Source organism: Thermobia domestica, chromosome 15 (genome assembly GCF_964235325.1).
Source record: "Thermobia domestica chromosome 15, izTheDome1.hap1.1, whole genome shotgun sequence".
NCBI classification, from domain to species: Eukaryota; Metazoa; Arthropoda; class Insecta; order Zygentoma; family Lepismatidae; genus Thermobia; species Thermobia domestica.
The window spans coordinates 112,100,245-112,125,041 of record NC_137468.1 but is presented as its reverse complement, the minus strand read 5'-3'; the positions used below and the strand labels follow the sequence as shown (position 1 = coordinate 112,125,041).

General features: G+C 36.4%; 1 protein-coding gene across 1 annotated transcript in view; it reads left to right on the top strand.

Moving 5' to 3' along the window:
* Positions 1 to 23,166, top strand: part of PolZ2 (DNA polymerase zeta subunit 2) — a 76,616-nt gene extending 53,450 nt beyond the window's left edge. Inside the window, exons 4-5 of the mRNA XM_081740064.1 lie at positions 8,918 to 9,086; positions 23,021 to 23,166. Of these exons, the coding sequence (XP_081596190.1) occupies positions 8,918 to 9,086; positions 23,021 to 23,146 (295 nt within the window). The 3' untranslated portion in view covers positions 23,147 to 23,166. The remainder of the gene's footprint in view (positions 1 to 8,917; positions 9,087 to 23,020) is intronic.
* Positions 23,167 to 24,797: the final 1,631 nt, after the last annotated feature.

Sequence of the window (24,797 nt, the reverse complement as noted above, 5' to 3'; positions counted from 1 at the left end):
TACTTTGATAAGGCCTCTTCTTCGTAACTGCGTCTAGATATTCTATCCTTGGCCTTCCTCTTTCTGGTTTTCCTTCTACCTTTCCTTCTATCAGCACGGTGATCCAATCGGAGTGTCGAATAAGATGGCCAAGCATGCTGTTTCTTCTTTTTCCTATTATCTTCATGATCTGTCGTCCTTCGTTTGTTTCCTTTAGTACGTTTTCATTCCTTTTCCTTTCGGTCATGATATGCGCAGCATTCTGCGCCAACACCACATTTCAAATGCTTCCAGCTTGGATATTTCCGCTTTTCTCAATGTCCACGTCTCTGATCCGTAAAGCGCCACGCTCCATACCAGGGTCTCAATAAATCGTTTACGAACGTCCAACGACACATTTCTTGATGTTAGTAGTCCTCTTTTCCTATTGAATGCTTGTTTAGCCTGCGCTATTCTGGAATTTACGTCTTTTTCACTTTTTCCGTCCGAGGATATTTGACTTCCTAAATAGAGGAACGTTTTAACGTCTTCGATTTTCTCTCCATCTGGTCATACGTTTGCCTTTTCGTGTCCTGCTCTTGTGCACTTTGGTTTTCTTCTTATTTATCTTCATTTTGCATGTTTTTTCCAGTTGGTCGTTCAAGTTTGAAATTGCTTCCTGCAGGTCCTTTTCGTTCTCCGCTATCAATGCTATGTCATCAGCAAACCTTATTGTGCTGAAAACCTGATCATTTACTTTTACACCTTTCTTGTTTTTGGCAAAGAATTCTTTCATAGCCTCTTCTATATAGACGTTGAACAGGGGAGGTGAAAGCTCACATCCTTGCCTTATTCCTTTACTTATTCTTGCTTCCTTCTGATCTCTTCCTATAAGAGCTGTCTGGTTCCTATAAAGTTGGTATATTATTCTTCTGTCTCTGTAATCCACTTTCAGATTCTTCAGTGTTCTGAACATGATATTCCAATCTACGTTGTCAAAAGCTTTCTCTGTATCCACAAATGCTATCACAATTGGTTTGTGTATTCTGATGTGCTGTTCCATGATCAACCGTAGACTCAGTATTGCTTCCTTTGTTCCTCTTTTCCTCCTGAATCCAAACTGGTCCGCGGATAGTCGTTTTCGATTTTTCCTTCTATTCTCTGTGCGATAATTTTGCCCAGTATTTTTGATGCATGGGAAAGCAAACTTAACGTTCTGTGTTCTTCGCATTTCCGTGCGCCTTTCCTCTTAGGGATGGGTACCAATATGCTTTTCTCGAAGTCTCGTGGTATTTTTTCCGAGATGTACAATTCATTATAAGATTAAATAGTTTCTTCTTTGTTGCTATTCCGCGGTTCTTAATCACTTCCGTTGGTATTTGATTTATTCCTGAGGTTTTACCATGTTGCATTTTCTCCAAAGCATTGTCAAATTCGCGCTGTAAAATTGATGGTTCTAATTCATTTTCATCGACGTCTTCTTCCTTCTCTCTCTCTTCTTCGTTCTCTCTGTCTCGTTTGTAGAGTTCTTCAATATATTCCTTCGATCTTTTAATCTGCTCCTCTTCTATTAGTGTTGTCCCGTCCTTATCTATAATAATGTCTGTGCGTTTCTTTTTCTCACCGAACTGTTTTCTAACCTTTCTATATGCCGTTTCTGTATTGTCTTTGTCAATATTTTCCTAATTTTTTTTTGCACAAGTTGTTTATCCAGTTTTCTCTGGTTTTTTACTTCTCTGTTGATGTGATTTCTGCACCTTCTGTATTCATCTTCTTTGTTTGCTATCTTGAACTGTCTTCTTTGTTCCATCATTCCCAATATTTCTGCTGTATTCCAGGGTTTATATTGGGTTCTCGTTTCTTTTCCTATGTGCTCGTCGGCAGCTTTTGTAATCCCTGATTTCATGGCTTCCCATTTCGAGTCGATGTCATCCCCTACTAAAGCTACCTTAGACGTCTCTTTGTCTGTCGCATTTGCAAATTCCCTTTTCATGTTTTCATCTCTTCTAAGCTTGATTGTGTTCCATCTTTTGTTTGGTGCAACCACTCTTTTCCTCTTTAGTCGGATTTCGCTCTTCATCAAAACTAAATTATGGTCTGAGTCAACGTCTGCTCCTGGGTAACTCTTACTGTTCTTAACTTGATACCAATATGTAGTTTATTTGGTATCTTTCTTTTTCTACTGGTCTTGTACATGTGTATCTTCTTCTTAGTGGTTGTTCGAAGAGAGTGTTTGTTACAGTCAGATTATGGCTTTTGCAGAACTCAACTAATCGTGCACCTCTCGCATTCCTTTCTCCTAGACCGAAATTCCCAGTTACAGTCTCTTCTTTGCCTTCGCCGACTACTGCGTCCCAGTCACCCATGATGATTAAATTGTCCTGGTCTTGAACTTTTATTAATACTTCTTCTATTTGCTCATAGGTTTTTTCTACTTCGTCATCTGTGTAGCTTGATGTAGGCATATATGCTTGGATTATCGTCATATTCCTCGGTTCGGTTGCTATCTTCAACATTACTATCCTTTCATTGTATCTCCATCTGCCTATAACTTTCTGTCCTATCTTCTTTTTCAGGACAAAACCGACTCCTACTGTACCGTTTACAGCTCCTGAATAAATCATTCTGTAGTCCCCGCTCCACATTCTCCTCTATCAGGCCACCTAACTTCGCTAATTCCCAACATATCTATCTTCATGCGTTCCATTTCTTTCTTCAGGTTTTTCAGTTTTCCACACTGTAACAACAATCGCACATTCCAGGTTCCTATCCTGCAGCGGTTTCATTTGATGACGACCGAGGAGGCCTTGCTTTGTTTCCCTCCACTGCCGGGGACGACCCTCCGTGAAACAGTAGTGTCGTATTCCGTAATAAATTTAAGAAGATATTTTTTGTTATGCCTATTATTATTATTATTATTATTATTATTATTATTATTATTATTATTATTATTATTATTATTATTATTATTATTATTATTATTATTATTATTATTATTTCCGGGGCTTACATTTTGCATTCAGAAGACTGAAATTTTGCACACTCGTTCAGTGCACCCCTTAGTATTTTTCAGATACTTTTCAGATTTCTGCGTGAAAACAAGGGGGTCCAGTGGGGCAAAAAAGTTTTTAAAAAGTTATTTTTAACAAAAAATTGTTTTCCTGATTTTCCCGCTTCAGATGGAGACATAAAAATAATACCGTTTGAAAGGCTGTTCTGTTCTGTAGAGAATGATGTGCGAACCATGGTCCCAGGATAAATAGGATGTCTCAGGAAACTGTTACCTGAGATCCTGTTTTATACGGGAATCTGGGGTATTTGAGTGGGCTAATTTTGCACCTAAAAGATTGAAATTTTGCACATTTATTCAGTGCACCCCTTAGTATTTTTCAGATTTGTTTCAGATCTCTGCCTTAAAACAGGCGGGTCCAGAGGGGTGAAAAGTTAAAAAAAAAATCTTTTTTTGTGATTTGCCCGCCCCAGATACACGATGAAGACATTTGAATGGTACCGTTTGAAAATCTGTTTATTCTAAAGAGAATAATGTACAAATCATGATTCTAGGGTAAACAAGGATGTCAGAAAATTTTTATATTACATCCGGGTCATCTGAGGCATTGTGGGGATGTTCTTAGCTCATCGTTAAGTATTTTCCCCGCTCTAACTATTCAAGAAAGAAGCTTGAAATTTTTACACACATTTAGTACATTTCTTAGTATTTCCCAGTTGATTTTGAGATTGTGCGTTAACCCAGGGAAGTCCAGAGGGGATCAATTTTATTTTAAAAATTCAGAAAAAAATCCCGATTTCTCTCAATTTCCCGCTTCAGGGACATGATAGAGAAATGTGAATATCACCATTTCAAAGGCTGTTCTATTCTGAAGAGAATGAGGTATGAACCATGATCCTAAGATAAATAGAGATGATGCTGTAGATGCTTGACTGAAAATCTATAATTTACCCCCCAAAAAAATAATTAAAAAGGGTTGAGATTGATATAGGTTAACGATTTAGGATTAATTGAAAATTCATCGCCAATACTTTCACTTAATTGGCATAATTAGCATTTAATACTAACGTTTTTTCTTCAGTTTGCGACTTGTAATATACGAGGAGAAAGATTTGATTTAAATAAAAAAAATCGATTTAAATAAAAAAAATCAACAAAAATGATTTTTTTTTTTAAAAATCACGATTTTTTCCCACCATGTTCAAAATGCGTATGTATCTATCTACCACTATCTTACCAGGATTTCGGAATCAGTACTGAATGAAGTTTGTTCGCCACCATTCATGGCAAAAGCACCTACGATTGAGTGTGTGGCACGGTTAAAAGCCTGGCAGCCAGGAGAGGTCTTCAGATAGATAATAATCCTATCTTCCTCTTTAGGCAGTGTTTGAATTTGCAGATGTTTTTTTGTAATGTGGAGATGACTTTGAAACAAGCAACAAAGTGTTGTTGAGTGAATCGGAGAACACTTTCGTGTACACATCAATAACTGATCAACTTAGGATGTATCTAATTTCATTCACAGAGGAATTTCATATTGGCTGTATTGCGTACAATATTGAAGGGTGCCTTTTCCAATTGATCATACAGATGTCTTGTTCCAGGATATTAAACTAACTTCTTAGTTATGGTGTGCGTTTATAATTGCAAGTGGTATCTAGCCCTTGTTGCAGACTCTTCTGAACAGAACCAAGATTTAAAGTGAAATATTTACAATCACCTGAGCGTGCTGAGGCTGATCTTTTTAAGCAATGAAGTTAGCTGGGTGAGGTTTAAAGACATTCTGAAGGCAAATATAGTTCCAAATACTCTGACAGGCACACAGTATGCTTTGGACAAGACATTAAAAATGAAAGTACTTCAGCTATTTCGTAACATCGAGCAGCAAAACCGAACCACAGGTGAGCATTGCTGTTTTTACAACCAGTGCTTTATTTTGTGGTGAAAGCCAATTCTCTTACTGATTTGCAAATTCCGAATGGGTTATTCCGTGGAGAATCATCGCATGTAAAGATCATATGGATTTTGTTTACATTTTGAAAATAAGTTCAAATATAGAATAATACCTCTTTCCCTTGGCCTTGCCATGACTCCAAAAGTTGCATTTTTCAGAAGTCCATGCATATTTAGCTTCTATTTCGCGTGAAAATATTTTATATCCATCGTCGTACGTGTGTGTTGGAATACCTAAATGTGAACTACAGTTTGGGCCTGTTGTCAGTGTTGTCTGACCTTGCACACACTGATTTACTTTGAGTTGAAAATGCCAATTTTCAATAAAATCCATGTACGTATACAAATAACACAATCATTTTGTATGTGTGTGTGTGTATGTGTGAACTACAATCATGTGTGTGTCCATGCAAGAACCTTAATCTGTACTTGCATTCACTGCAGAGATATGTTACATTGAATATGTGGAAAATGAGCAAAATGTTTGACTAAGTCCAGGGAAGAAGGAAAGATAGTATTCTAAATTTGAACTTACTTTGATCTACCTAATAACAGTGCAAGGTAGTGTTTTGGCCATTGACCTCCAAGAATAAATCTAGCGAATCTATGCTTCTTTATCTCCAGTAACATATACAGAACATTTGACTCTCATATGGGAATACGAAAGAATTAAGAAAAAAATAACAAAACGTATTTTGCGTGGCCAAGATACGCAGGTAAATTTATCATTATCATCATAGGATAAACATCAGTGCATTTTTTAAGAAATCGCTACTGGGTATCCAAACACAAAAGGGCCCTTGACACACACACAGTAAAATTCAAACACACAGAGAGCTTTTAAAGTGCATTTTTTATAATGTACACTTTTGAAGTAATGACATACAAAATGACGTATTTGTCAGACTTCTACTAACCGTTTCACTTCCGATTCAACACATCGCCATCAATACATGAGCAGACATTTTACATTTTGGGTCAGATCCGCCTTCAGGCCGGTACTTAAAGATAAAACCGTACTGTGCTATCATAATTGGATATTTTCCGTCCCATATTTTTAAGTTGTACATAGACAGGACAAGGACAAAGAAACACGACTGGTACAGATGGAGAACAAAACACAATACAAGAAACAAAGTACTCAACAAGGAAATAACAACACGTGCACTTGACTAAACATTTCCCTAACGAAATCATTTTATGTACATACGTATATATTCAATACTAAATATTACTACCAATACTTTATTTTTTTTTAAGAAACAAGTAATCAGAAATTTATCTTTATGGTTTAAATCTTATCGATGGCTTAAATCATAGCATGTAAGCCTTTTCGTTAGTGGTTCCACTTCTGCTATTATTTTTACACTTTAAAGCTGAATCTGTTTCACACTGTTTGGTTTCTCACGTGCTTTAAAGCGTGTTATCCCAGTTGTTATTAGTCACACTTCTGCTATTATTTTCATACTCTACATTGAATGTGTTCTGCATTGTTTTTTAATTTCTTGTATGTTTAAAATATAATTGAGTAAGTTTTTCATCTAGTTTCCATAGGTTTGACGGAGTCGTTAATATCACTAGCAGTCTTAACACCTGTGTTACTGTCACAGCAATTGATACATGATCTACTATCACGACTAAAGGGCACTGATAACACATCACAACAGAGGTCTATGTGATATAAATGTTGATTTTTGAATATAACAGATTATTCAACTCTGAAAAACTTTTTCACAGACTCCCTCCTTTTATAGATACCACTATGAGACCTGCTTTTCCGTTTGTCCTTTTGCTTCAAGAATTTCGCTACAGCCGGTATTGGGTCATAGTTTGCGGTACCCGTTCCATTGAGCGATATCATAAGTCGATCATGAGTCATGTTTTCACTCATCGACAAACTATGAATACTTCGAAGCTGGTTATAGTGTGAAACAGCTCGTTCAACTGACATGCTGTGCGACGATATTGCAAGTATGTCAGCAAGTTGTTGCAGTATTCCAGAGGAGACTGATAATAGTCTCCTCAGTCCCACAGAATATTTCATTCCTGCATCAACACTATCTACTAGTAATGATACTTCAGTTTCTGGCCAGCTGTCGCATACATTTGAGGCAAAAGTTTGTACTTCTTCTTTTCCAAATATTGTTTCCACTAATGGATGAGCAGTATTTATCATCTACTGTGCTGAAGATGCAGACAAAGTAGCTAAATGGAGCTAAGAATGTCATCATCTTCTATGTTCAGTCGAAAACCAAGGAAGTTTAAGCAAGACTGCACTATTTCTTTTCGAACAGCTTCCCAGTTTCTGTTCCGACGAGTCGCATGCATGTTATGAGTTGTACAGCTCTGTCGCCTATGTTCATCGTCATCCACGTTGTTGCTAACTACGCAGTCCTCCTTACGCCAAGAAAGGGGTTCTCCAACATTAAATTCAGTTCCCTTAATGTTCCATCAATTGCTGTTCGGACATCAGGCAGTAGAAGTTCAGACCATTGAAGAAGCTGAAGCGTAGCTCAGGAATAGCTGAAAGGTAGTCTCAACAGGCTCCTAAAATAATTACTTCAAAATTATGTATGTATGATCAATGCACTCAATATAATCCAACCTAAGCAAAAAATTAAAAGTTTAAAAAAAAAAAAAAAAAAAAATTAAATCCAAGCTTATAACTTAATATGCGTCGCATCAAATGAATATCGACATTATATTGCATAGTAGATCAGTGTGATGAAACGATGTGTGAAACAATCACATGGTAACGAACAAAAGGCAATCTGATTTTAAGAAGAAATCGTGTGTGATTGCTTCTTCTCAATAAAACGGAAATGGATTCTAGGAAACTCGATATTCAGTTGTCTCCAGAAAACATACAAGCAGCAAAACAAAACAAACATGGCAAGCCTAACTAATTCTGTCGCTCTAGTTCCTTCCTATATACCATAACCTCCTTTTCAATAAACAGGTTAACTTACCCTAAAATATGTTCTAACACGTGAGGGCTTATAGATTACAGACGACAATCCTGCTTTGATTTCAAATAGTTACATAAATCATTCTGCGTGAGAGATTTCCACTAAAAAGCCATCGGCATCAACACTCTGAAACAGCAGCTCCTTCTTGCAAGTTGATTACTTCTGTTATTTTTTTATCCGAGACTATTCAAAAAGGTATATAAGCCAAACGTCAGTTGGACTGTTCCAAGTAAGAGATCGGCTTCAACCTTTCTACCTCTTTAGTCAGTCTGTTAACTCCCTCTGTATTAGAGTAGAATGAAAATGCTAGCATCTCGAGGTAGACAAGTTAGTACGCAAAACGAAGGAAAGAGGGATATCTGAAATTTTAAGAAGCACTCCAATTTTACACCTATCCACAGAATACAAGCTATAGTCACAAAACCAGAGCATGCTGAAGTAATTTTAAATTTACAGTAATTAAAGTAATTTATTGTTCAAGTACTCTTCCAGTAATTTAAAGATTTATAAAATGCACAGGGTATCCAAACTGCTGGGCCTGGGTATCCATTTGGATACAAATAGCTAGCTTAAAAAATGCCCTGATAAACATTGCTTCAATGCGGCCAACTTCCAAGATAGACAGGTGCCAACTTACAGAGTAATAAGTAACGAATGTCTTAAGGTTCAAGACGAACCAGTCTAAGATAAGCAGGTGGCCAACGGCCAAGTTGATAGGTTTTACTGTACAACTATCATCTGATGATTCTCCAGGATTCTCCATGAAATGATCCACAAATAATTTTGTTCCAGCTTTTACGGGTGAAAGTAAACTTTCTAATGACATTTATTTTATATTCGTAGTTATGTCCGACACTCTTTAATTTATACTGATCCAGCACGCCTTATCCTTCCCTCACGAATTTATTTAAAGATCACGAATATGAAACCTTGCATTCATAGATATCACAAATGGAATTTATTAGATATAAGGAAGTTGCCAGTTTATTGTTTACTGAACTCACGTTTCCTATTTCATTTATTTCAGAACTGATCCATTTTTGATCAAAGTTGAACAGGCTCTAAGAGCATTCTGTTTGAAATTATATTCGTGTGAAACGTATTTGAAGCCTTTACCTGCAGATAGTACTTTTATCTTGCAAATTCATACCACAGAAGGAGCATCTGTAAATCTTTCCCAAAATCCAGAACAGCAGGTAAGAATTTCAAATTTATTTATTTATTTGAATTGATGGTTAAAGGAAAGCTATACATTCGAACTAATTGATATTAGCAGCTGCAAGTACACACCCTACAGAGCTAGGAAAGTTGTTGCCGTTGTAGTTCCGTGCAACTGGGTGATTAGAAAATGCAGGTGTTGTCAAAATGTTATAACACAGAAAAATGACTTACGACTTACCTTATTGAAGTCCGAATCACAAAAACAGATTCATTACTTACTGAAGCTAGGTAATATAAATGGGTATCCAAAGTCAATGTTATTGAGTAGGGTGTAATTGGGTTAAAAGGGATTTATGTTCTGATAGTCCTCACACTGAAACTACTAACATTAAGTGAGTGGATCTACCTATATTCCCTAGGTTGACATTGTATTAAATAATATCTTTCACAGTATGGGTTATGTACTGCACTAAAAAAGAAACCCAAAACTTTGATAAAACACTTAATTTAAGAGCTGTAACATTAATTCCACCGAAAACTTAAGGATTTATGAAATAAAATGCAATTACCAAGATGAACATATAGGTATGACAGAAAGAAGCATCAAAATACAGGTAAATAGGTATGACAGAAAGAAGCTTAAAAATACAGGTAAATAGGTATGACAGAAAGAAGCATCAAAATACAGGTAAAGAACTCTTAGTGGCGCCACAGCAAAACACCCGGTTTCAGAACTATTGAAAGAAACACAACACAATATTGATGATTCAGGAACTTTATTTAGGGCTAAAAACGAAATTGAGAGACTTGGTTTCGAAACTTGTTTATTTAAGAAATCCGAAGTTGAATTTAGATAAGGAGTACTTAAGTAAGGAATGGGAGACTGAAATATAGAAATACAACAACATTGGCGTAGAAATAAAAACACCAATAGACGCTGGCAGCCTTCAACTAAAAATAAAATAAAATAAATGTACAATGTGGGAAATGTACATAATTCTAAATTAGAATTCAAAGATATCGTTCTCCCTCTCGAACCAACGATCGCAGCGTCCTCTCCAAGTATTTGGTCTAGGAATTAATTCGTGCGGTTTTTAATAAAAATTGAAGCTTTATTTCAAAAACAAAGTAAATGAATACGTTAACAAAAATATTGTCCATCGCTAGCCACTACTTTCTCCCATCTTTCAGGCAATTTACGGATTCCGTGTCGAAAGAATTCCTCATCTTTTGACGCAATCTAATCAAAGATCCATTTTTCGATATTTTCTGAAGAAGTGAACCGCTGTCCAATCAAATCGTTATTCATGCAATCGATCAAGTAGTAGTCAGACGGAGCAGTGTCTGGTGAATATCGCGGGTGGAGTAACACTTTCCATCCGACATTTTCCAAATAGGTTTTGACCAGGGGTGGATAACTTAACGTAACTGTAACGTAACGAAAATAGTTCTCTGTAACAAAATTATTGGTTATTTAATGTAGGTAGGTACAAGGTATAACACCAATTTTTGTTACGACACCGTAACGTTATTCGAGCATGTAACGTTATTGTACCGTAACTAATTGAAGGAACAAATCTGTTTCGGGTATTCCTTTCACGCTTGGGTGGGAGAAAATCAACAACTGGTACCAGCTGAATGAGATTCTTACCTCTGCGGGTATCTAATGGAACGAAAATGCGTGGAACAGAAGCTATTTCGTTACAAATACTATTTGCCACATGAGTAACACAGTTGATCAGACAGGTTTGGTAAAGGTATTGTGTTCATCAGTTACAGATCTTATCAGATCTTTGGAGAATTCCTCGGACATGGTATCTATTGTATTGTTCTTCAGAGGGTCACATTGAATTTCGTTCTTCAGGTGGTGAAGCAGAATGAATATTTCACTTTCATATGTTGTTATTGCAAATATGAAGTAGAGACAGGGAGAAAAAAGAGTCGATTTCTGTTAATATCATAGGAGGAAGTCAGTCATATACAAGGAAAAAGGCAGGTGGAAGGGGATAGCAGGGTCAGGGGGAAGCACAGAGTGAGACAAAAGTAGCAAAGGGGAGGGAAAATAGACAATCTCTTTCATTCTTCATCTTGCTTTGTTTTCATAGCGCTCTTCGCTGTCCACAACAAGAGTAGGATTAATTTATGTAAGAACTGTTCCATGAATGGTGGGCACAAGCCTGTGAAAATCATATTATTATTATTAAAACAAAGCCCACAAAATAGCTAGCAAATTGTGTGATGCATGGCCACGTCATTGGCTATCAATCTGCATTATTTTTGGGATATTTCACCGTTGTTTGCTGATTCTTAATCCAGGCACATCCCCAATTTGTTCACTATATTGAATCAAACTATATTATTATTATTATTATTATTATTATTATTATTATTATTATTATTATTATTATTATATCTAGCGAGCATAGCCTAATGCTAGCGTTCTTCCTTCGCAAAAGGGAGATCCTGGGTTCAAAGCTTGTGGCCTGCTACCCTGACCGGTTTTACCAGCTTTTTTCGTTGTTCCACAAAGTGAATGTCGGGATGTTATCTTTAAGCATAAATCCTGCCTGATTTTCTCCTTTCATTTTTCCATTATTGATGTTAAAATATTCTGTTGTAAATTGGCCTTAGAAGCTGCATTTGAAATATTTTACATAAATAAACGAATGTTTAGAGCACGCCAGGCACGCGCCCAGAATTTTTTTTTTTTTTTTTTTTTTTTTTTTTGGAGGGATCCGAAGATTTTTGCAGGTCTAATACGTATATGTAGTATTTAACCTGTGTTATTCAGCACCCGAAAAGACGACAAGTAATTGTTAATTAGTGCCTCTTATTAAACATGATAGAGCTAAAGATATTAAAATTGTTAGGCTATGTCAATCATTTCGATGACAAAGAAGTATACTTATAGTAAGAAAGTTCACAAATGTTCGTCGAGTTGCGAAGTTTTGTGGGGAGGAATCTGTGGATCCCCACATAGGCCTTGGTTTCAATTCCCAGTGGGAGTTAAAGTACTTTTCCGGTGTTGATTCAGTATCTTGAGACAATGGAAAAGCTTACGGTAGACTAGCGGAATCCGGTTACGTACTATGTGCCTTCCTTTTACTTAAGGAATAATGCTGTTGTTTGAGGTTGCAATTCATCAAGTATAAAAGGGGGAAGGGAGTTAGTAAAATCAATCTCATGTTGAAAGTTTACACATGTAGGCCACATGGAAGACAATATTTCAATATACACTTTGTAAAATATTTATATGTCAAAACTTGGTGTATATTTTCGGGTCGCGGACATAAGCTCACCGGCATTAAGCTCACCTATGTTAATGCAAAAGCGGACAAAAGCTCCCCGGACATAAGCTCACCACTAATAATATATTTGTATTATAAGATAATTTATGAAATAAAGAATACAATAATGATAAGTAATTACATTTATAGATTAACTAATTTAATGTTGTTGGTCGGTGGACGCGGGGTTTTAGTTTTCAATGTTTTCACTGGCACGAAAGTTTACAAACCAATACCATATAGTGTGTTCATTCACCACTTCTGGAGCAAATGCACTTTGTATTTGGCGGCTAGATGTGAAGAATATTTTAACTTGAACTCTTGAACAAAATACAAATCGCATTTATGCGTTCTCCATGATGTATTTTCACACGATCCTTTCAACGACAAAGGACCGCGTGGCTCAGTGATACAGCATTCACCTTTGGGCGTGGGCGAAAGTAACATGAAGTTATACGAGAATGACAACGCATTTTGGGAGTATTTGGGAACTGTGTCGGACATCTTAGCTCTTGTAGACTGGGCTCCTTTGTTGCTAATCGCCTATTTCAGCGTTCTTTAAACTCGCACACAATGACACACCAACGGGGTCCAACGGGTCTGGAGCCCCCTCAAAACATCCTAACTCTATATATATTTGTACACTTTCTCAATAAAACTATATTTGTTCAACATGGAAATGATTGATATAGCACAAAAATTTGATTTTACACTTCATCTGTACTCTTTCTCTTATAAGAGGCCGCGGTGGTTCAGTTGCAGAGCGTTCACTTCTGGTGCATGGGGCCCTGGTTCGATTTCCGCTCACGCTAAGTGAACTTTGTGGTGGACAAACACCGTGTACGTGGGTTTTCTCGGGGTTCTCCCGTTTCCTCCCACTTTCTTCATTCCACCATTTCATTCATTTCTCACCATCATCACCGTCTCTTTTAGCCTAGCCAGTATAACCGTGGGAGGTAATACTGAAATATTTCATTTCTTTTTCTTCTTCTTCTTCTTCTTCTTCTTCTTTATTATTATTATTATTATTATTATTATTATTATTTGCTTGTTTGTTCGAAAGCAGTGTTCCCAGAGCTACACTGACATCCTTCCGGTATAGCACTGAGGCGACAGGAGATGCAGACCAACAGTCTAAGGTAGGATCTAAACCATCGTAATGCCTTCAACCTCTTCCACCAAAAATCGTCCCGGGACCACGTCCATCAAAGGAGCGGGCTCTAGGTTTTAGACCAGCAGGAAGAGCATAGGCGTTACTAAAGAGGAACTACTCCCAACTAGCAACTGCTCGTTACTCCAAAGAAGAAGAGCTACTATTATTATTATTATTACAAATTGATTAATAATAATAATAATAATAATAATAATAATAATAATAATAATAATAATAATAATAATAATAATAATAATAATAATAATAATAATGTACAGGTGTCATAAAGGTTAGTGGTATCCCAAGCCATCAAACCAGTATACTCTACTGTTATATATTAGTTTTCCTAATTCATAATTCTTTGTTCAGACGTGCTACTCCGCTTGACTTAGTCAAGCTTAGACAGTACTGAATGGGCAGAGTGGTAAATAGTCTGTGCTCTACTGGTAAATCATTTGTAAAACTAGTTTACGTATGATGTCCAGTTTGACTTATTTCATGTTTTAAAAGAAAATACAGGTTAGGGCTACTCAACAAAGTAAAAAAAAAAAGTTCATAAAACAAAGTAGGTTTCTGTAGTGCAATATTTTCACAATTAATATTGAAACCCCAAAAGGTAATAGATTTCTTCCACTTCCGATTTTAGTAGAGGGATTAGAATACAGACGAAATGTACATTTTTTGGGACGCTTAACTGAATGCAGAAAACAGCTTCTTGTTATCTATTATAGATTTATTCTATTACTCTCAACGTTAAAACAGGAAGTTTCTGATTTTCGATTACTTCCGGTTTGAATAGAGGCCCAAGACAGAAGATGGCAGCTATTTTTAGAACGCTGAATAGAATGCAGAAAACCGCTTCTTACTGTTACAATTCCTGTTCTATGGATATGACTATTGAAACCGGAAGTGGTTCATTCCTACGAATTCCGGTTTCAATTGAAGATCAATAGAGGACATGAAAGGCATTCTTGCAGTTGCGTAGCGAGAAACTCGTCAAGGGGGCGTTCACACACAAGCATTTCATATGTATATATATAATATATATATATATATATATATATATATATATATATATATATATATATATATATATATATATATATATATATATATATATATACAGGCATGGGCGCCGATCCTGGGGGACCAAGGTGACCCGGGACCCCCCCAAAGCACATGCGGGCCCCATTATTGTATTTAAGAAGATATAATTCTTGGAATAATTTGAATGCAATTTGTTTTAAAATCCTCATATATGCCTTCTCCATCTAAATGAGGCCCCCCATTTTACAGAGAAATCGGCGCCCTTGTATATAGGCGCGGATCCGAGGGAAGGCTATAGGAGCTAGTCCCCCCCTTGACGATCAGGTATACACTGGTTAAAATGGGCTTCAATTCTGCTTTACACTGGATAAAGCTGCAGGCTATGGTTTAGCCTCTCCCTTGTTCATATCCTGGAACCGCCACTGTATCTATCTATCTATCTATCTATCTATATATATATATATATATATATATATATATATATATATATATATATATATATATATATATATATATATATATAGGGCCGGATTTAGGGACTGCAAAGGTGCACTTCCTCCCTTTGTTGTAAATATACACTATCTAAAATGAGAAGCGAGCAGTGAAAATAGTAACACATTCCGAAACTTTTTGCCATCATGTTTCTGTTTGGGGCTTAAAAGAAAGCAGAGCTTTGCAAAAGCATGATTTTCTGAAGGTTGAAGGAAAAGAATTCACCAAGCAAAATAATATAACTTTTGTCAAGTAAGTAAGAAAACATAAGGCAAGAGGAGAGAAGGACATTTTTGTCCTTTATTCCACTTGCGTCCCTGTTTAAAATATTTCGGCCAGTAGTTACTGAAAAAGAAGATACAACGTACAAGACAAGTCGAGTCGAGACTGTCGGCGACCGAGCCCAGACATAATATATAATCAATGATCTATATTCCTTAAGCAATACTTGGAAACCAAATTTGATTTAAATCTGACCAATAGTTACCGAGAAATAAAGTACCACATACAAACAGAGCCGAACCGAGCCTGTCCTTTGCCGAGTCGGCCACCAAGTATAGAGATGTTTATTCTTTGGATAATGGGCTATCTGCACACCAAATTTCAATTATATTTGGCCAGTAGTTACGGAGAAATAAAATAGAACATACAAGGCAAGCCGAGCCGAGCCTATCGCCGACCAAGCTCGGCCATCACATGTAGTGATCTTTATTCCTTAGATGATTGGGTACTTGTACATCTAATTTGGTTTAAATTTAGCTGGTAATTACCGAGGAATAAAGTACTACATACACACATACTTAATTACATCTGGAGTAAAACTACAAGCTCCCTTATGCTTACTAAGGAAACTAAAAAGAAAAGTTCTAACATTACAAATGGAACATACTTCATGTAAGCAGAATCCACTTTCAATATTACAACACTAATGGAGAGAGCTCTTGGCGGGTGAGCCCCCCTGACTACGCCACTGCACTTTTGAGACACTTGAGAGCTATCCGAATGGAGCAAACTGCTTTCATGCATCTTTTACCGCTCTTGCTCTACATATGTAGACCAATATTTATTGACACGAAAAATTATAGTTGAATGAACCACTTCCGGTTTTAGTAGAGAGTTAATAATAGAGATTAAATATGTTCTTACGAAACAGAAACCCGGATCTTAATACGTATTACGTTTTTCGATCTATGATGATCAATGATCAAACCGGAAATGGTTTATTTAAACCACTTTCGGTTTGAGAAGACTATTTTAATAACAAACTCACTTCCTAATTCTTGACTCTTTGTATTTTTATCAAATTTGGTGATGATCCATGAAATACTTTATTTATTTATTTATTTTTGTCACACACGGACACACGCGAATATGGTAAATATATAATGGAGCTTTGATAAACCAAACTCTAGTTATCAAAAAAAAAAAAAAAAAAAAAACTTACAACGAAAACTTGATTTTTGCCATCCCTGCACACAATTAATCCGTTCTAACCACAGAAACATCGTACTGTGTGCGTTTTTGTGATAAATATTATAAAATGAAAAGAAATGTATCCTTCCAGAAAATAAAAGAAATAGGCAAATATATAAGAAACATTTAGACTTTTTTTGGTTGTACATTTGTGAGTGGAAGAGATTAAAGCTACTGCTTCGAAGGAGAATCCATCCGTTTCAAGCAACAAAAAATGTAGAAAAGCAATTGGAAAGACATTCCATACTGAGGTTTCAAAGATCATTATCTTTGTTCTACGAAGTATTTTGTTGACACGTGATTCATACCAACTTACGCCGAAAAAGCACATTCAGATAGTTGCGTCGTAAAGTTGTGGGAAATCAGTAGGAAGTGGGAGTGGGAAGGGAGACTGCTCAAGGCATAAATGATTATGAAACTGGAGGGGTAGACACGGGTTTCACTTTTCAAATTGTCATAATACATCCCTCCTCAGCATTTGTTCTTCAAAGAATGTCATCCATAGTAATTCATGAGGTTTGCAAGTGGTCTTTTGACTCTTTACCTGCAGTAACTCAATACGGAAGAATGCATTACAATTAATCCAAGTAATTAGATGCAAAATTGTGACAGTCATCTGAATTGTATTACTCTTTGGCAACAAAATTACCAGTTCCTAAATGCAGTATTTTCTAAGATATTTATGAATTAAATTTTACATGTTATCTTATGAAGATTCTGAAGCCTCTGATGATGGGAAGACATCCCCTTAAGCTGTAGGTCATGTCTGACAGTGGCGTAGTCAGGGAGGATCACCCGGCTCAAGCCTCCCCCCCCATTAGTATTGCGATGTTGAAAGTGGATTCCGCTTACATATAGTATGTTCTATTTGTGATCCTGATGTTAGGACTTTTCTTTTTAGTTTCCGGCGTAAGCTGACCGGATGTTGTACTTTTACTCCAGATGTACTGTAATTATGTGTGTGTGTATGTAGTACTTTATTCCTCGGTAACTATCAGCTAAATTATCTTAATTAAGCTAATAAAGTTATAAACTTATCTTAAAATAATAAATTTTCGAAAAGTAATGATAGTTTGAAGCACACTTCATGTTGTGCTAACTTTAGAATATTTTCTGCAAGCCTATATAATTGGTTGTTTTTTAAGTCAATAATTCATTGAAGAAAAGTAATATTTGAGGCCTTCAGAGCACTATGGATTCAAGTCCATTTTCAATAAGATTCAGGTTTGCTCAGCAAATGAATTCTATTTCCAAACGTAATATTTTCGCAGTCAAGAGTCCGCAATAAGTATAACTAAAACCACGTTAAAGGCCGTGGGATAGTTTCATATGACAGCCGCTAGATAGGGGCGTCAATGGTGCAGGAGGGCATCCGCCCCCACCCCACCCTGAATTTCAGACTTTGGGGGCAGTAAGGCAGTTTTAAAAACCTTTCGATAAGCAAGATCCAACAAAATAAGTTTGAGGTCCTTACACCGAATAAATAAGGAGGAAATACAGATGATCGAAACTGGAAAGTTATTCCAAATGATGTCGTTTTTTCTTCCCGGAAAACTAATGTTAAGCGATTCCAAGTTGTACGGAGACTGACAAGGTACATTCGCGAAGTGTCCCCTCGGGATTCGTGTAACATTGATTCAAATGCAAAGTTCTCCGTGGCCCAATGTGTATTGTACTAATTTAAGCGGCCCATAACGGTAATTTCCATATTTATGGGCCTTCATATATCCGGAATTCAATCATACACTACTATAACACTCGGACACAAAGTTGCTTTTAGTTTCTTTAGATTTCACTGGACATGAATATGGGCATATGCAGAACTAATTGAATCAAGTACTCCTTCTCTGACATATGTTACCCGCCTTGGCCGCCATCTTGGATTTAACTTCCGGTTTTTCAAATGGCGATAGGTTCAAATGATACATCAAATTTATGTAAACTTTATGTAAAAATTTCATTGGTGTACTGAGTTTTATCGTAGCTTGTATATACCATTAAATGTCAAGCACTTCATATTGAACCAAATAGAAAGTTGTGCAGGGCCCCGTGTGTATATGCAATCTTTTATGTGTTATCGTTGATGAAATATTCTCTGAACTTATATACATGCAGACACACAGATGTCAATACGGAAATGGTAGGTCTTCACCCAAATCTGTCGGTATATGGATCTACATTAGGCATTTTGACAGTAATACAATACTTCCTTATTATAGTATAACATGGAAGTAATAACAATCACTCATGGAAATGTAATAAGATTATGACACCTATGTTGTAAGGAGTTTACCAGTTAGAAATTGTTTTGATTTGTCAACATCAAAAACGTAAGCGTAATTGATATTAACCTGCAATGTCTATTCGCAAAGTGGCTGGAGGGAATGAACATGTAATACCTTCCAAATGGTACAAGCTACGGTAAAATACATTACACCAGTGAATGTAAACGTAAATGTCCGATGTAACACTTGCACCTATTTCCATTTGAAAAACCAAAAGTAAAATCTAAAATGGCGGATCTAAGATGGCGGCCGGGATGGGTAACATGTGTCAGAAGCAGTACTTGATCCAATTTGTTTTTCACATACCCATATTCATGTCCAGTGAGTAACATCTAAAGAAACTAAAATAAATTTTGTGTCCGAGCGTTATGGTAGTGTATGATAGAATTCCGGATATATATGAAGGCCCGTAAATATGCCAATTACCGGCATGAGCAGCTAAATTTAGTACAATACACATTAGACAGCAGAGAACTTTGTATTTAAATCAATTTTACACGAATCTCGAGGGGACACTTCACGAATGTACCTGGTGAGAATCAACATGTTGGCTACTATATCAACGAATGCCTGCGATTTATTAATTTCAGAACCGCAATTTAGAACCGCAAGAACCTTATGTTTGTTTTCTGAATACAACATGAAAAATTTATTTCCATGATAATTCTTTTATTTACTTTTTAATATCAGTTCTACAAGTAGTACAATCTTCGACTATGACACTTTCTCGCAAGTTAACTTATAAGCATTTAAACAATACAATGAACATTAAAAATCAAAGGGAGAAAAAGAGACAAAATAAACTGTAGATTACCACATTGCCACGAGAAGTCAAAACATTCACACGAGAAGAAAATAGTCTTCTGAATGGGTAGCACTTTTTGACAATTTTCTTTCTCTGGCAGATTTTTTTTTTTTTTTTTTTTTACAAAAATAAGATAAAATAGAATTATGTTTAAAGGTGCAAAGGTGCACGTGCACCCCCTTCCTTGTAAATATACACTACCTAAAGTGAGAAGCTAGGAGTGAAAATAGCAACACTTTCCGAAATTTTCCTCTGTCATGTTTCGATTTGGGCTTAAATCAAAGGGAAGTTTTGCAAAATCGATAGTTTAAGTCAATTTTCTAAACGTTCAACAAAAGGATTCACCGAGAACAGATACTTAGGATTTCCAGGGCATTTCCTCATTCACACCACAGGTGCCAAAAGGCATTTAAAAAAATCCAATTCATTTCAAATGTAGGCCTACTGGTAGTTATTGGTGCACCCCCTCAGAAGATCCTTTCTTCCAAATCTTATGTGTTGGTCCCCCTTGATGAGTTTCTCGCTACGCCACTGATGTCTGATATGTATTTGATTTATAAAGTAAATTGCTTGTAAGCAAATGAAATGTCCTTCCTGCTTCCCTGGGGGCCAGTATATGTGTAACTTTGGTGTATGTAGCTCCGGGTTCGATCCTTGTTGGGAAGTGAGCTCGAGCTTCAACCACATTGGTCAGTGCAAGACTGTTGTAAAATAAACATACATGATGACTACTGGCAGTGAGCTCCTTCATGCCTAAGCGCTTAGCGTACGCGCCTTTCGCCTAGAAGACCTGGGTTCGATTCCCGGTGTGAGCACATGTGGTTTCGATTCCATGTTAATCAGTTTGTCCCGTCTCATAAAGCCTCGCTGCCGAAAAGGACGTTAAACTCTAAATCAACTCAACTATCGGCAGTGTCATCACAAGAAGTAAAAATCTTATCAATAAGCTTACATTAAAAACTTCACTCTTTGATCATTTCTCTTTTTCCTCTTTTTAAATACAGAGCAATCAAAGTAATGTTATTCTCAAAGGACGTGTGCCTGAGGGCCTAAGGTGTTTACTGAATCTTAAGTATGAGGAAAAAGAAAACAGACTGAAAAACGTGGAATTTATTTACTAGTATAATGGAGATTCTTTTAAAGCCAATCTTAGACTCCCTGTCGCCAAGGATGTTTAAACGTTACTCAAGCGTAACTCCAAGACCATCAGAATTGAAGATGAAATACAGGTACAAAAGGTAACCGATAAAGAAAAGAGAAACATAGAAATGGTACTCATCATAACAAAAATATGTCTAGTTACACAAAAATGTTCTGCAGAATTTCAATACGTTTCATATCGCTAAAATCAAGGAACAAAACCCTTTGGGTTCGAGAGAGAACTGGTATTCAGTGGAACCAGTTTTATCTTAACAATCTCAAGCAGGTACGACATACGTGGGTATTTCGAGTAACGCTAATCCCTTGGTGACCGTAACTACAATACCAAAATGCAGAATGTTCCATTGAGTAACGTTACTCAGCGTAACATAATTCAGAGCGTACCATTTTAAAAGTTACACTGACTAAAAACGTTATTAACTAGGTGCAGAAATGGGTTACAAAATAGTAACCGTAACAGATAACAAATTGTAAATATTGCACATTTCGTTAAGTTATCCACCCTTGGTTTTGACCGGTTTTGCGACATGTGGTCGAGCGTTATCATCTTGATAAATAAGTTTATTATGCCTGTTATTCCATTCTGGTCGTTTTCAGGCCAGAGCTTGCTTCAAACGCATTAATTGTTGTCGATAGCGGTGTCCATTAATAGTTTCACCAAGTTTCAGAAGTTCATAGTACACCACACGTTTCAAATCCCACCATATATACAGCATAACCTTTGCACAATGAATATCTCGTTTCGGTTGTGAAGGACCTGGTTCACCTTGCTTCACCCAGGCCTTTTTTCGTTTAGGATTCTCGTAATGAATCCACTTCTCATCACCAGTTACAATTCGATGCAAAAATCCCTTCCTTTTCTGTCTTTGAAGCAGCAATTCGCAAACGGTTTTTCTTCTTTCAACGTCTTTCTTTTCAATTCATGTGAAACCCAATAAGACATCTTTTGAATCATTCCTATGGCTTTGAGACGTTTGGAAACTGTTGTTTTCTCAACTCCAAATGCTTCTGCAAGTTCGTCCTGCGTTTGACACGAATCCTGACCAAGCAATGCTCTCAATTCTTCATCTTCAAATTCTTTTGGCTGTCCAAATTGCTTTTGGTCTTCCAAGCTGAAATCACCACCTTTAAACCGTGCAAACTACTTCTGACACGTTCGCTCAGCTAGAGCATGGTCACCAAACACTTCCACTAAAATATGATGACTTGCGGTAGCACTTTTCTTCATGTTAAAGCAATGAAGAATAACTCCCCGCAAAAACACTTTATCAGGCACAAAATGCGCCATTTTCAGTTGAAGAAAAAATGTTGTTGTTTCCGCTTCAAGCAACTGACATATACTAAACAAGATGCTCAATGACAGTAGTTTTCAACGCATGTTTGGATCAACGAAACTATGGGACAATAAGCTAGTTACGCCATCTTTTGTAAAACCGCACGAATTAATTCCTAGACCAAATAGATGACTTGATGTGGCTGCTGACAGGGCCACATTAGTGATATAGCAAACAACCTTAACGACTTACTTCGATACTTCATTTCTTTTAGACACTGGACGAGCTGTGATTACTGCGTGTGTAGAAAATGCCTATATTGGGGCAAGTCCATAGTCACCCTAATTCCATCGCTTTTCTAGCGATTAAGTCACTTTGTTTCTTTTTTATAAACGCTTTATCAAATGGGACATCAGAAACAACAATAACTTTTTGGTTACTGTACTTTTTATAAACTGTTAAAGTAAATTATATATAATCATCATCATCATACGTATTCTGCATTTATTGGCAAGTCACTTACCGCAAGTGAGAAGCCTTCATGCACCACGGCTTCAGCTAACTTCTTCGTTTTGGCCTTATTCATGAACTGCAGCCTCTTCCCTTTTTTTTTTTTTTTTTTTTTTTTTTTTTTTTTTTTTGTCCACCTTACTTTCTAGCACATTGTACATAGAATGATCAATTATTGATTTTTAATTGTGGTCAGGTACTTCTTTCTTCAAGAATAGATGTAACCGGCTGTAAACCTCGCATTCTCAATGTTACGAATGATGAAACTTGAACTTTTCAAAATGCCATTAGTGAAGATTAATATTCTTTGCTTCTGTAGGACATTTCAGTAAGCATTGAGATAAGCCTCTACTACATATTGTGGCGCTAGCTGTAGGGGCAAAATAAACTTTTCATAGGGGAACTAGAATACTTCCGTAGTTTGTACTTTGCTTAAATTTTGTTTTTATATTTCTATCAAAGATTATTTTGATACATTACAGGATTTCCCGTGGATAGAAGCAGAGGAACACGAAATTGACGTCCAAGATGCAAAATTGGTTCCATTGAGAACGATAAAAGCTGACAATTTCGAATTGCAAACATATGTCGAAAGTTGTGTAATATAAATAAATGATGTGTGATATTATTTGTGATTCTTTAGTCTTCATTGAAATGAAGTGTATGGAAAATGTACTCATGTTTGTGAAAATCGTAACATCATGAATAAACATGGGAATGAAATGAAACATGCATGAGTAGAATTGCACGACTATGATGCGTGCTTCGGCGCAACAAATCCAATAAAATAGGTGTATAAATATGGGTTGTTGCGGTACCAAACGCGTATTGGATCGCCGTGTGTGATAAATGTTTCGGCTTTATTGAAGCTTGAGCCCGACTGGAGTCGAACCTCAGCTCTGCCGAAAACGCTACTAGATCGAGGATCCTTCGGCTAGGTACCCCTTTAGTTATGTCTCTTACTTCAATCCAAAATCAGCCTTTCTCGAGCGATACCTCAAGCCTTGAAAATTGAATTAGTAATATTTATTGCAAGCAGCAAAGGAAATCTTGCTTCGAAAATTTTCTCACTTGCTGTATAGTTGAAGAGTATCATAGAAGCTGAGTAAATTTCGAAAATATACAACTTCAATACTTCATTTTATGTATTATAAATATAACAATAGTCAAATGCAGTCTTGAATCAGCAGTGTGGCTATTATGCTTATTTTTATTTATGCTGTAAAGCTTGAGGAAAATTCCTCCTTGAATTTCAATACATGTCCACAACGGTACCTTTTGTGAATAACCGTAGACTGCTACAATATACGTTCCAGGTAAATTTATAATATTTACCTGTTTTTGTTTTTATCATCATCAATCATACAATTTCTATAACAAAATATTTTTTTCGTTCTTTTTTAACTCACAATATGAAGCTTTGCAACCAGTGCTACGCTACATGACATGGAAACAAATCACAATCAAGAAGTCTAAACAAGAAACTTGTATCATTGATGCAACACAAACTTTTAAGGACACAAAATGTGTATATGTGATTAAACGACATCTACAATAACTGTAAATATTGTCAACATCTTGTTATCGCTGATGCGGAAGGCCACGTCTATTCATCCTTGCACTTAACGTCAAGGCGCACTAACATGTGAATCTCCCAATCATCTACCACACCAGGATACATATCATGCTTTGCAAACTGTCACTTAAACTTGGAAGTATTTAAGTGAAAGTTGGTACCCAACGTATGTGGTTGTGTTTGAGCTATCTACGTACCTGTAATGTTTAATATTACACGCCTTTCTTTTGCCTTTTTAAACTCGACGCGAGGAATAGCTCACTGCTCCCATCAATTACCAGAAGCACATACCACAACCTACGTCCTCGCGGTATGAGGGATTTTTAAGTTCAATATTAAATGATTACGCTGATAACAATTTGCATTTAAAGGATCATATTTTCAATTCTAAAATTACCTACATTACATATTCTATAATCGATTTAGTCATGTAATACTGCATGCACATGAGAACACAATAAGAAATACATTTACATTACTTTACAATCTAAACTCATTATACGACCGTGAAAGTATTAAATGAACTTTATTGCCCTAACTCTTTTTTTCTTTCTTTACTTAAAGATCGATCAAACAAAATATACAAACTAAACTTTCGATGAAAGTGGCTTATACGAAGGTAAGCTCTCTCTATATATATATTTATTTATTTATTGAACGAATTCCCAGATACAGCATAACTT